At 45.9% G+C, this 11,259-nt stretch overlaps 1 protein-coding gene across 1 annotated transcript in view; it reads left to right on the top strand.

The window, feature by feature from the left end:
* The first annotated feature begins 1,472 nt into the window (after positions 1-1,472).
* The window catches only part of MYBBP1A (MYB binding protein 1a), a 58,067-nt gene continuing 48,280 nt past the window's right edge, over positions 1,473-11,259 (top strand). The window contains exons 1-11 of the mRNA XM_062592840.1: positions 1,473-1,676; positions 1,768-1,863; positions 2,036-2,119; positions 2,504-2,578; positions 3,285-3,392; positions 4,460-4,650; positions 4,977-5,144; positions 6,458-6,575; positions 8,979-9,268; positions 10,002-10,109; positions 10,731-10,856. Of these exons, the coding sequence (XP_062448824.1) occupies positions 1,473-1,676; positions 1,768-1,863; positions 2,036-2,119; positions 2,504-2,578; positions 3,285-3,392; positions 4,460-4,650; positions 4,977-5,144; positions 6,458-6,575; positions 8,979-9,268; positions 10,002-10,109; positions 10,731-10,856 (1,568 nt within the window). The remainder of the gene's footprint in view (positions 1,677-1,767; positions 1,864-2,035; positions 2,120-2,503; positions 2,579-3,284; positions 3,393-4,459; positions 4,651-4,976; positions 5,145-6,457; positions 6,576-8,978; positions 9,269-10,001; positions 10,110-10,730; positions 10,857-11,259) is intronic.

Raw genomic sequence — 11,259 nt, 5'->3', positions numbered from 1 at the left:
TGCCCAACCCCAGTACTAGACACTTCCACAGACCCAAAGCTAAAAGCTTGCTTAGTGTGCACACCTGCAGTTGCTTCGAAGCAGCGTGACACACACAGCCACAGAGGGACCAGAGGCGTCTGCAACACGTACAGCCTTGCACACCGGCAGGAAGGCGCTGCACCTGCCATGTGGCGCTTCAAAATGCCAATTGCTCTTGTAGTGTTTTTTTTTTTTTTTTTTTTTTTTAAACGAGATTAATACTAAAATCTGATGTGAGCCCACTCTGGGGGCAGCCCTGGGCTGGGAGCCACCGCTCACCCCATGCTGGTGGAGGTGGACAGCGACGGCAGAGGTGCAGCTCAGAGTACCTGTGGTTGCCACCACCGATGCCCCGTCCTGTGCAGCGGCCTGAGGGGAGGGAGGGAGGGAGGATTTTATGCCACCAGCAGAGTTGGAGTTTTAAGCCTCCTCCCCACACAACCCCGCTTTTCCCCCCAGGGGGAGGGCTGAAACAGCCCCCCAAAGCAGCAGAGGGCAGGGGAAGCCTGCGGTGCGGGTGCTGCGTGGAGGGGAGGACAAGGTGGTGCAGAGAGGAGCCCTGGAGGGGAGGCCACGGTGCTATGGGGTGGCTGCGGCCCTGAGGGCAGCGTGGTGTGAAGGGGAGGCTGTGGGGGTGTGTGGGGCCAAGGGGAGGATGACACAGAGGGGGGCACAGGGCTGAGGAGAGGCCATGGCGCTGAGGGCAGCGTGAGGCCGGGAGGTGCGTGGGGCTGAGGGCAGCGTGGGGCTGCCAGGAGGTGCGTGGGGCTGAGGGCAGCGTGGGGCTGGGAGATGCATGGGGGGTGAGGGGAGGCCATGGCACTGATGGCAGCGTGGGGCCAGGAGGTGCATGGGGCTGGGAAGTACGTGGGGCCAGGAGGTGCGTGGGGCCGGGAGATGCTGGGGGTGAGGGGAGGCCATGGCGCCGAGGGCAGCGTGGGGCTGGGAAGTGCGTGGGGCTGAGGGCAGCACGGGGCCGGGAGGTGTGTGGGGCTGACAGGAGGCCATGGTGCTGAGGGCAGCGTGGGGCCGGGAAGTGCGTGGGGCCGAGGGCAGCGTGGGGCCGGGAGGTGCGTGGAGCTGATGGGAGGCCATGGCGCTGAGGGTGGCCTGGGGCCGGGAGGTGCGTGGGGCTGACGGGAGGCCATGGCGCTGAGGGCGGCCTGGGGCCGGGAGGTGCGTGGGGCTGACGGGAGGCCATGGCGCTGAGGGCAGCGTGGGGCCGAGGGCAGCGTGCGGCCGGGAGCTGCGTGGGGCCGAGGGCGGCGTGGGGCCGGGAGGTGCGTGGGGCTGACGGGAGGCCATGGCGCCGAGGGCAGCGCGGCGCTGAGGGGAGGCCGCGGCGAGCGGGCCCGGCCGGGCGCGGCCGCGCTGTCCCGGAAGGGGCGGGCCGGGCCGGGCCAGGCCGGCGGCGGCGGCGGCCCCACGTGCGCGGCGGCGGCGGCGCGGACATGGCGGAGCGGGAGCCCCGCGGCGGCGGCAGCACGGACGTGGCGGAGCGGGAGCCGCGCGGCGCGGCGGGCGCCGACCCCCGCGGGGTGCTGCGGCAGGGCCGCGCCTTCCTCGACCTCTTCTGGGACATCGCCAAGCCCGAGCAGGAGGTGCGGCTGGCCGCCACCGAGAGCCTCCTGCGGCACCTGCGGGACGGCGGGAAGGTGAGGCCGGGGCCGGGGCCGGGGCGGCGGCGGGGCGGCGGCGCGGCGCGGCGGCGAGCGAGCACGGCGGCGGCCTGTCCCTCTCTTGCAGGACGGCGAGCTGCAGTACGCGCTGAGGCGCCTGGTGGAGGGACTGGCGGCCACCCGCGAGGCAGCGCGGCCCGGCTTCAGCCTGGCCCTGGCGCAGGTCGGTGTGCCCCGAGCGGCCCGGGTGCTGCCTCCGGCCGTTCCCTGTTCTGAGCCGCGTTTGCCCGGCGTTGCCGTGGGGCAGCGCGTCTCTGCTGTGGCTCAGCTCGGCTGTGGCTCAGCTCCCTAAAGCACCGCAGGGTGCGAGCGCTGCGTCTCCCCCGTCTCCCCAGGTTTTGCAGGCTTTCGAGGAGGTTCCGCTGTGCAGTGTCCTGGAGCAGATAAAAGAGAAACACAATCTGGAAAAAGTGAAGAAGGTGAGTGGGCTCATAGCGAAGCAGCTAGGCTGAATTAACTGCCTTCGGTTCTTTGAAGGCCTGACATCTGGATGCCATCGCTTCTGCAGTTATTTCTAAGATAAATGTCTGTAACGGGACTTGAAATATTTTTAAAAATTGATGGTATTGTCATCTAGCGTTGTCTTACTTGACTGAAAAGCAGCCTAGGATAGTGGTTCTTAAATATAGTGTGGAGAGTTGCTCTTGGCTGTATTATCTTCATATGAAAGGACATTCAAGACCAGATCTTCCAATTTGTTCTTCTAGTAGGAGCTGCAGCTGAATGTGAGATCTAACCCATCAGTGGGGTGGATTGCTACTCTGTTTTTATTTATTTATTTATTTTATTTTTTATCTTTTCAGAAACTTGTGAGAAATGCTGCTTTTGGAAACTTTTTTGGAGTTATGGCTCTATTTCAATCGGGCCGGCTTATTAAGGTAACTTTAGTATTGTTATGGTATTTGTCAGTAATGGTTCTGAAGTTGTCTTGAAATGGAGAGAGGATCTAGAGAGAAAGGCTGGCTCACTGGCTAGTGCATGAGATGAGACTTTGAAGCATCAAGTCCAGTTCACTTCTTTTGCCTTTTCCTTAGGCTTTCTGTGCCTTTTAAATGTCTATTCCTGATACATAACAAAGGTGTTAGCATTGTGTGTTTGGAAAAGTGTGGCGAGAATCAACTGTGAGATACTTTGATGCTCATGCGAAAGGGATCATATGAATCCAGAAGTTAACAGTTGGTCACCAACAACTTAAGCTTCATGGTGTCAAGTGATATTCTCAGCTGGAAGTTAAAGATGGGAAGAAAAGAAGAAAAGGGGTAGTTAAGAAAATGTACGTAGATGAAATAACAGTAAATCAGGCTTGAGGAGACTAGATGGAGCTGGGGAGGAGGATGGATTAAGTGATTACCAGAAATATGAGAGCTGTGTCAGATAGTATGTGAAGTCCCTAATTCACCTTGAATGCAGGGATCTTTTATCATATACAGCCGGGAAACACCATATTGGGAAGAACTGAGTTGTGTATCAGGAAGCAATTGTGTATGCTTCCTATTGTAAGCAGACATGTGGGTCTCAGAGTAGATTATTAACTGAGCTTTCAGCTTAACCTTAGATATATAGTCTTTATTTTTGACTTTGCAGGACCAGAAAGCTCTGCTGGAAAGCATCCAGCTTCTCCAGCAATTGTCACATCACCAGGCACACCTCAAAGATCTCCCTGGAAAAACTCTTGTTGACATCCTTTCTGAGGTATAGACACAGTATGTGTTGGATGGGAGGGAGGACTTTGCTTGGAGGACTGTTTTTTCATTGGTTTGTTTGTAGTTGAAAGTAAGAGGAGGGGTTGTGGAAGAGTAAATTTAAAATGCAACAGATATTTTTCTGCATTTGTTTGTGGCAGATGCCTTTATTCTGCAGAGGATGCTCTAGTTTAGCCTAGTCTGCTTTCATCATGGACAAACCCTTATTCTGACTTCTCCCAGTTGACATATTTGGGAGGCACATTAGACCCTCTGCTCTTTTGAAGACAGATATGCTGAAAACTCTGGACAACAAAGCTCGTCATATATGCACCAGATTTCTAATATGTTTTTTGGGCCCAAGGCTGAATTTTGGGCTATTGGGAGTGAAAGGAATGTAGGAACAGGGAATAAAGGAAGTCTGAGTAGGCAGTAAAAGGAAAAACCAAGTTTCCTTGGTTTGCATGGATATTGTTGGTAGTGATGAAGACTAACAGCATTAAATCAAAATTAAGCAATACTTTGTATGGAAATATTCCTTGTCACCTAATTTTGATATTAGGTTTTAATGTATTTTGAATCCTATCTTTTAATAAATACAAGTGAAAGCAGTTTTAATGCTTTTTTTTTATTTTACTGAGGAAAACATTAGATCCAGTTTTCTCTAAAACATTGAATGCAGTAGTTTGCCAGTAAATCCTATTGAAGTAAGTAGCTCTTTTTTAGATAATGTTATTGAAAGCTAGTAGAAGGATGTTTTGTCCTCAGACAGGACAGACAGTACAGACAGGAGCAGTCAGACAGCAACAGAGCAATTGCAGCTGACAGAATTGCTATTTAATGACAACAGGTTGTCCTCCATGTAGTTAAACGCTTGGGGCCTGTATGGCAATACTGGACACAGATTCGCTATTTATTTTTGGTTGCATCATCATTAAGAGAATTTCTAAAGCTTCCAGAACAGCACAGGTTTTTAAAATATCTGCACTGTAGAGCATTTTACGAATGTACTACAGTGACCTAGTAAAACACCATCAGATGTTTCTTGCATGCTCTCTCATCTGCATTGCTGTCTAGGTTCCTGAAGCTGTGTTTGAGGAGGTCCTATTTGGCACCTTGCAAGCTGACCTCACTTCAGCCTTCAAATCTCCAGAGAACTTGCATCTTTTGCTTGTGGGCATACAGAAGTTCCCTGGGGTTCTGAAACCTAAAAAACTGAAGAAGCTGTTCGGCTCACCTACTATTGTAAATGAGGAGAATATTCCCAGGTAAGTTTTTCAATAAGGAACATAAAATTCAATGTTCTCAGCCTCTTGGCTAGCAGTGACAGAAATGTGGCTTTCATTCTAATACCTGCTTGTATTCACCAGGTTCTGTAAGGGTTAGGCTCTCACTTTTGTGCAGATTCCTAAATTATAGATAGCTCTGGTTTCCCTCCCAAGAGGCACTGGCTGTCTGCAGCCTTTGGTGCTCTGGAAATGTTCTGCTACCTTCAGCAGGATGAATTTCGCCTTCAGCAATCCTTTTCCGGGTCAGATTTCTCATATTATATATATATATATATATATATAATATATATTTTTTTTTTTTCTAGACTTGTAGAACTTCTGCAAAGTGCTGCCAAGTCTGAGAAAAAGGACAAGAAATTGCCTGGTGTGGGGTATGATTTGCTACAAGTTTCACTGAAGGAAGGTGCTTTTGAACTCTTCTGGAAAGAAGCTGTGGAGAATGGGCTAGTCAAGGAGAAATCAGGACCTGCGAGGTTTGTTTTAAAGCAAACTGGCTTTTTGTTTTCAGTATTATGTGATTATTATGTTTCTTGCCCTTCTGCTGGGGTAGAATGGAACAGATGGTTTCTCATGAACAGTGTGAGAACATTTGCTTTTGATTATTCAAGTGTTTGTGAGAAACTTAATAGGAAGCCTAAATCCAGAAGTTATCAGTAAGACTTCTATTAGAATTGCGACATTTAACTACTTTTGGCCTAAATTTAGTTAGAACAACAAATAAAGTTGATGAACTTCATCAGGTGTAAAGGTGTTAGCTTGCTCCTACAAGCCTAAACTGAACTGTTTCCTCCAAGTGGCTGGGAGGGAGAGTCGTTCTGCTTTGCTATTTTAGCACTGCAGTTCCCATGTAGACAAAAATTTGTATTTAATACTGCTGAGTTTGTGCTTTGTCTGATGGACTCTTTTGAAATGCCTCACTGTTATCGGGCTCCGTTGGTTTGAGTCTGTGGTCCATGTTTTTAAAAAGGATGTGGCTGTAGTTGGAAATCATAACAAATAACTATTTCAGCCTATTATACAAGACTAATACTAGATATTTGTAAGATTCTCTGAGATGTCTGTTAGGTCTGGTGCTGTATAAAAATACTGCAAAATCTTTAATACAAATTTATGAGCGTTTCAGAAGAGCATCATTCATTTGGCCCATAGCAAGGTAGTCTGTGGCCTGGTTGAAATCTTTCTAAAATCAAGAGTTTAAGAATTGCAGAGCTGCACTTTTAAAGAGTTTTGTTATTACATGAATGTCGCTGGGAAAATGTTTTCCAGGCCTGAGCAGTTTAAGTCTCATGTAACTTGGCTCAAATCTGTATCTAGACAAGTCTAAAATTCCCTTTGTGTGCTCAAAAGTGCTGCTTTTTTAGCCCTGGTCCTAGAGGAGTGAGGCTGATGCTATCCATTTAATCACACTTGAGCCTGTTGGGCAATTTTTGTCAAATTTGGCGGCAAGTTGCAAATATAGGTAAGTTCTTACAAGGTCTGTGGAGATAGAAACCTGAGCAGAAGAGATCCAGAAATTGTCTTAATTGATGAAGGAAGTGCTGATGAAGACTCATCTATTTCTGGAGACCAAAGGACACATTATGAGGCAAGATCTTACAACTGTCTCAGTCATAGGAATTGCTTATGGCAGTAGGACTTTTGAACACTGGCAATTGGGGTATTTTGGCCTTTTTTTTTGCATGCTCCATGCAGCCTGTCCCACCACCGTTTTTTTCTCTGTCTTACCCTTCTGTGTGGTTTCACTGCTGTGCCTCTACCTGAGGGAATCTGCTTTGTTTCCACTCAGTTACATGTGCTACCGGTTGCTGGGCAGTGCTCTCCCGTTGTTGTCCCTGGATCAGCTACGGATGGTTCTTAAAGGGCAGGTGATGCAGCACTATGGAGAACATGTGGTAATAACTCAGGTAGGTGTTCTGAGAATACTGCATGCTTATGATTAAAGGCACAGTGTTGAATAACAAATCTCCCCCTCCCAAATCCTGGTTGCTGATGTTTTTGTGTAAGTAAAGTTTATGTAGTTCTAGACCTTTTATTTTTATGAAAAACAAGGTTATTGTATGATTGTTCGTTGTAACTGGCTGAGTATAGCCTGTATTTGATCTTCATTATCTAATGTGTGCTGTTATTCAGACTAACTTCAGGGGGTTTTGAAATTGTTCAGCACTGACCCACCTGCTTTCATTGATGTTGCTGAGAAAGCTGTAATGGTTGTGAAAGCAGGGTAAGGGCCACCCTCAGCAGATTGACAATGTCATATGTCAGCCTTTAACAGTGCTTTTGATTTTGCATGTCCAGAAGCTTCTTTTTTAGCTGTAATTGTGCTGGGTGCTGCATGAGCATTTGAAGGCAAAGCAAAGAGGGATAACTCATGGTTTTGTGTACTTCACTGCTGTGTTTGAGAAACACCTCTGGGGCTTAAATTCAAACTTGATTTGGATATTGGATTTTGGAAATCCTCCTCTCTCCTTCCTTTCTGGGAAGAAAACAAACAGCACAGCCTTGCAATAAGAGGAGGAAGAATAAAAGGGAACACTGGAGACTAAAACTTAGCCTTTATGGCTAACTTAACGTTAATCCCTGTGATGTGGGCCTCAAACCTGTTGCCTTCTCTTGGAAGAGGAGGGACTCTGCAGCCTTTCTGTCCTGGTACCAAAACAACAGCAGAAACGCAGTTTTTCTCTGGAAAAATGCTTACTGTGATGCCTCTCTTAATGGAATAACTTTCTCCAGGGCTTATCTGCACACTCAGTTGTTTTATTGTACCTTGTTTTGTATGGCTCTTGCAGAGTGAACTAGGCTGTGTTCTACCATGTGCATCAAAAGATTTATTAATTTAATTTCTGTCAGAAACATATAAACCCACTGAAGACTAAAAGACTCTCTGACTAGGCTGAAAGTGAGGACCTTAGTACTGGTGATGATGGGGAGGTGTTAGAAAAAGTGTTAGGTTGACTTTTATGTTCCTTTTGTTCCTTTTTGTTCCCTAGGACTTTTATTCCTTTTGTTCCTTAATTGGAAAACAAATGCTGTTATCTTACACTTTCTTTTGGGATTCTGGTTGCTGTTGGAGTTGGAACTAGATGAAGCTTTAATCTGATACTGACTGACAATTGTCATCTTCTCGAATTCAGGCTTTTAACAGGGGAGCACTTGGTTTGCTTTTATTGAGAGATGATTGATGAAAGCCCTGTTGTGAGTTATTAGCCTGTTTACGGTAAAGATTCTCCTGGAGATTTTTTATGGCTTTCATACTGATGCACAAGTATGGACTTACCAACAGAGTGAAAGCAAGAGCTTGCTAGGTTGTGCTTTGTATGAAATCTCTTGCAGTGGTATGTGTGTTATGCTTGGCTGGATTTATAATTACTTAGGTATTTGTAGACCCTTTATTTAAAGACCAGTATTCTCTTTCATTACTGTTTCTGCTGCCACCAGGTCACTGTATCGAACATGACACTATGCAAAACAAATTGGTTTATTAATTTACTAAAGTTGCATTACATTTTTGGAATGAAGCCGCAGCTTGCACTCTTTAAGGTTTCTCCAGTTACACATTTGGTTTTTTCCAGAATAAGTGGAAGGAGAATGAACACTGTGGGCTGTGAAAGAACACCAGGAAATGGCACTGTTGGGTAAAATGGGGCATGTTCTGGTAGTCCATGTGCTAGTGGATGACATTCCAAGGCCAGCAGCCAGCCATCTGTATGCCATGCACATCAGTGGCAGGACCGAGGATAGGCCTTAGCACAAAACAGTGACCCTTCAGAACATGTTGAAGGTTGAAGTTGAACCTATCAATTCCCCTCTCCTTTCAGAATACCTCAACACTTCTGAAACAGAAGAGAGAAAAGATGGAATTTCTTCTACCCACTGTAGATTTTCAGGCCCCAGAGCTGCTAGATGAGAGCAGAATTGATGTAGGGGCATTTTTTGAATAAATGGGCAAACAAGACAGATGGTGTGAGTAATTTCTGGGCCTCTCCCCCAGCCTATGAGCGTACCTGCACTGGCCATGGCCAGCATGTAGTCCAGCCTGCTGAAGTTTGACTGTTTGGGAAAGTCCAAACTGAAGAGCTGACGTTGGTACATACCAGGATTCTGTAGTTTCCTCCTGCTAAGTATGTGAGGAAGCAGCGTGGCTGACCATAGGATGAAACTGATGGGTTGCAGTATCTTTTATGGTAAATGTTCAGACAGATGACTTTAATTTTCACATTGCAACCAGATCTGTACAGTGATTTGAGTTCCAATAGATGCTCAAGACTCATTGCGAGTTTTCTAACCTGCTTGTTTGGACTCTGTTTCAGCTTCCAAACCGATTTAAATTTGCTCCAGAGATGGAAGCATATGTAGATGCATTTCTGAATAGCTGTGATGATCCGGAGAAGCAGCTGGCAGTGATGATCGGCTTCTCTACTCTCACCAATCAAGGTTATCCAGTGGTACCCAGCATTTGGAGGGTAGTGAGACACTTGCAGCCAGTGGCATTGCAGAAATACGTTGACTGGCTCAAAGACATGTTCCTTAGACCAGACTTGGACTGTTGTTTAGACTTTTCAACTAACCGGCAAAAACAGAACCAAGAAACTGTAAACATGTGAGTGTATTAATGGTGCACCTTGCTCTTCTTTTTCTGACCTGTGATTAGAACAGCCACCTGTGCAAAGTTTGATTTGGACCGTCAATGTTTGCAGTCGCTGCTTCCGTTGCTGTGAGCAGGCCATTATCTCCTGTTCTGTTTCCTCTGTCTCAGAAGATTTATCCCTGGCACGTGACTCTTGCCAGGGCAAGACAAATGTAGTAGATTACTTAATTCCATGTCCCAAGAGTAGCCTGTAAATACTTGGTATGCGTTTGTAGCAATTTCCAGCTAGGAAAACTTCTCAGAAAAATGTTTTATCAACCTTTTTGGCGCTGCTCAGTGAATATCCCAGCTTGGTGCTGTGGATACTGGGTTACTTGCAGGGAGACCTCTTTCAAACAACATAAATTGTTAAAGCAGCATGTCTCTGTGTTATACGTTGTCAGTATAATAAACTTACAGGTGCAGTACTGCAGTTTTTTGAGGTGCTTTTTGGTAGAATGCAGTACCTCTGCGGAGTAAGATGGACCATCTTTTCTATAGTGAGAAGGTTATTTCTCTTCTTTTGTACCTGTTGCTTTCTTTTTGCATAACCCACTTTGCCATCTTTAACCTCAATCCTCTGAATGGCAGGAGGTCCCCACAGAACTACACTCAGTATCGCCTCTTGTTGCAGTTGACTGTTGTTTGTGTAATTAATTCAGTGTAGTGTTCAAACTACTGATTGTGTCCGCTTGTTTATTGAAAGAACTCAACATAAGATGGCTCGATTAAGAAAATGGATCATCCACCGACTTGTTAGTATCATTGAAAGCCCAGTGAAGAAAGAAGAGAACCTTGTAATGGACATTTCCAGGTGGGAATGACTTAAAGATTGTTTAATGTCATGTGTAGTTGGAATAATTCTGTTTAGCTGGAGTAGTGCTATTGAGCTAAATTGTCTCCATGGGACTAGACAAATTGATTGGTAGAAATATTCTAGAACATCTAGTCAGTTAGAAGACCAGGTTCTGTTTTCAAAAATAACTTCTCTAAACTTTTGGCATAAGTAATTTAGGCACCTAAAATCAACTCAGCCTCATTTGTTTTCAGTAAGCTTTAGGTTCCTGGTTACCTAGACTGTTTTGAAGATATTATTTCTAAACCTTGTATCAAATCTTGGTAGTATTTATCGGTCAGTTTAAATTTCTTGGAGAATATGATGCAAATCTGACAGCCTGAGAAGAGTGCTGTACTGTGTTGCCTGAAGTGTTGCACTTCTACTTGTGTGAAGTCCTGAGCATTCTTCTCTCTTTACCTTGTGTACCTTGAGGAAAGGGGCTTATTGTAAATAGTGACGTTTTTCAGCACATTCTTGAATAAAAATGCTAGGTAAATGTGTGGTGTGGTATTCTATTTGATTTGCACACACAGGCTATTTTTGCTCTATTATTTCCAAGCTAACTCCCTTTTTTTTTTTCTCTTCTATCTGTGCTAGGTTTTGCTTCTTCCATGCTTTCTTTGAGACCAAGAAAAAAGCTTCCCAAATACCTGAGACAAATGCCCTTCCATCAGAGCCTCTGGATGAACAGGCTCATTCACTGGCAGCAAACTACTTCTTTGGGTAAGGATTTTGCTTGTGTGATTTAAACAGGGAAATTTCTCTCCTTCCCTGAGGATAAGATCACTCTGTAAATGGCATGGCAAGAGGTTTGAGCTGCTATTGAAGCGTTTATTTTTGACTCCAGGAGCAGGAAGTTAACTTTTTTTTAAAGGAAATCTTAGAAATATTTCCCAAATATTCTTAATTTGTGTCCAACAAAATCACATTTTTGCATGGCAAACTTGCTGAATATGTGTCTAATGATCAGGTAGATGCAGAGTTGAGTTTAAACTGCTTTTTCTCATCTGATTTCTCTTGCCCCTGTTAGAAGCTAGAGATGAGAGGATGTAGGAGAGGGGTGGTGGGGACATGGGTTGCTGTTGGCTTTTTGTCCACTCTGCATGTGAGCTGCTGATTGATCCAC

Source organism: Rhea pennata, chromosome 20, assembly GCF_028389875.1.
Source record: "Rhea pennata isolate bPtePen1 chromosome 20, bPtePen1.pri, whole genome shotgun sequence".
NCBI classification, from domain to species: Eukaryota; Metazoa; Chordata; class Aves; order Rheiformes; family Rheidae; genus Rhea; species Rhea pennata.
This window is presented reverse-complemented; position numbering and strand designations above follow the sequence as displayed.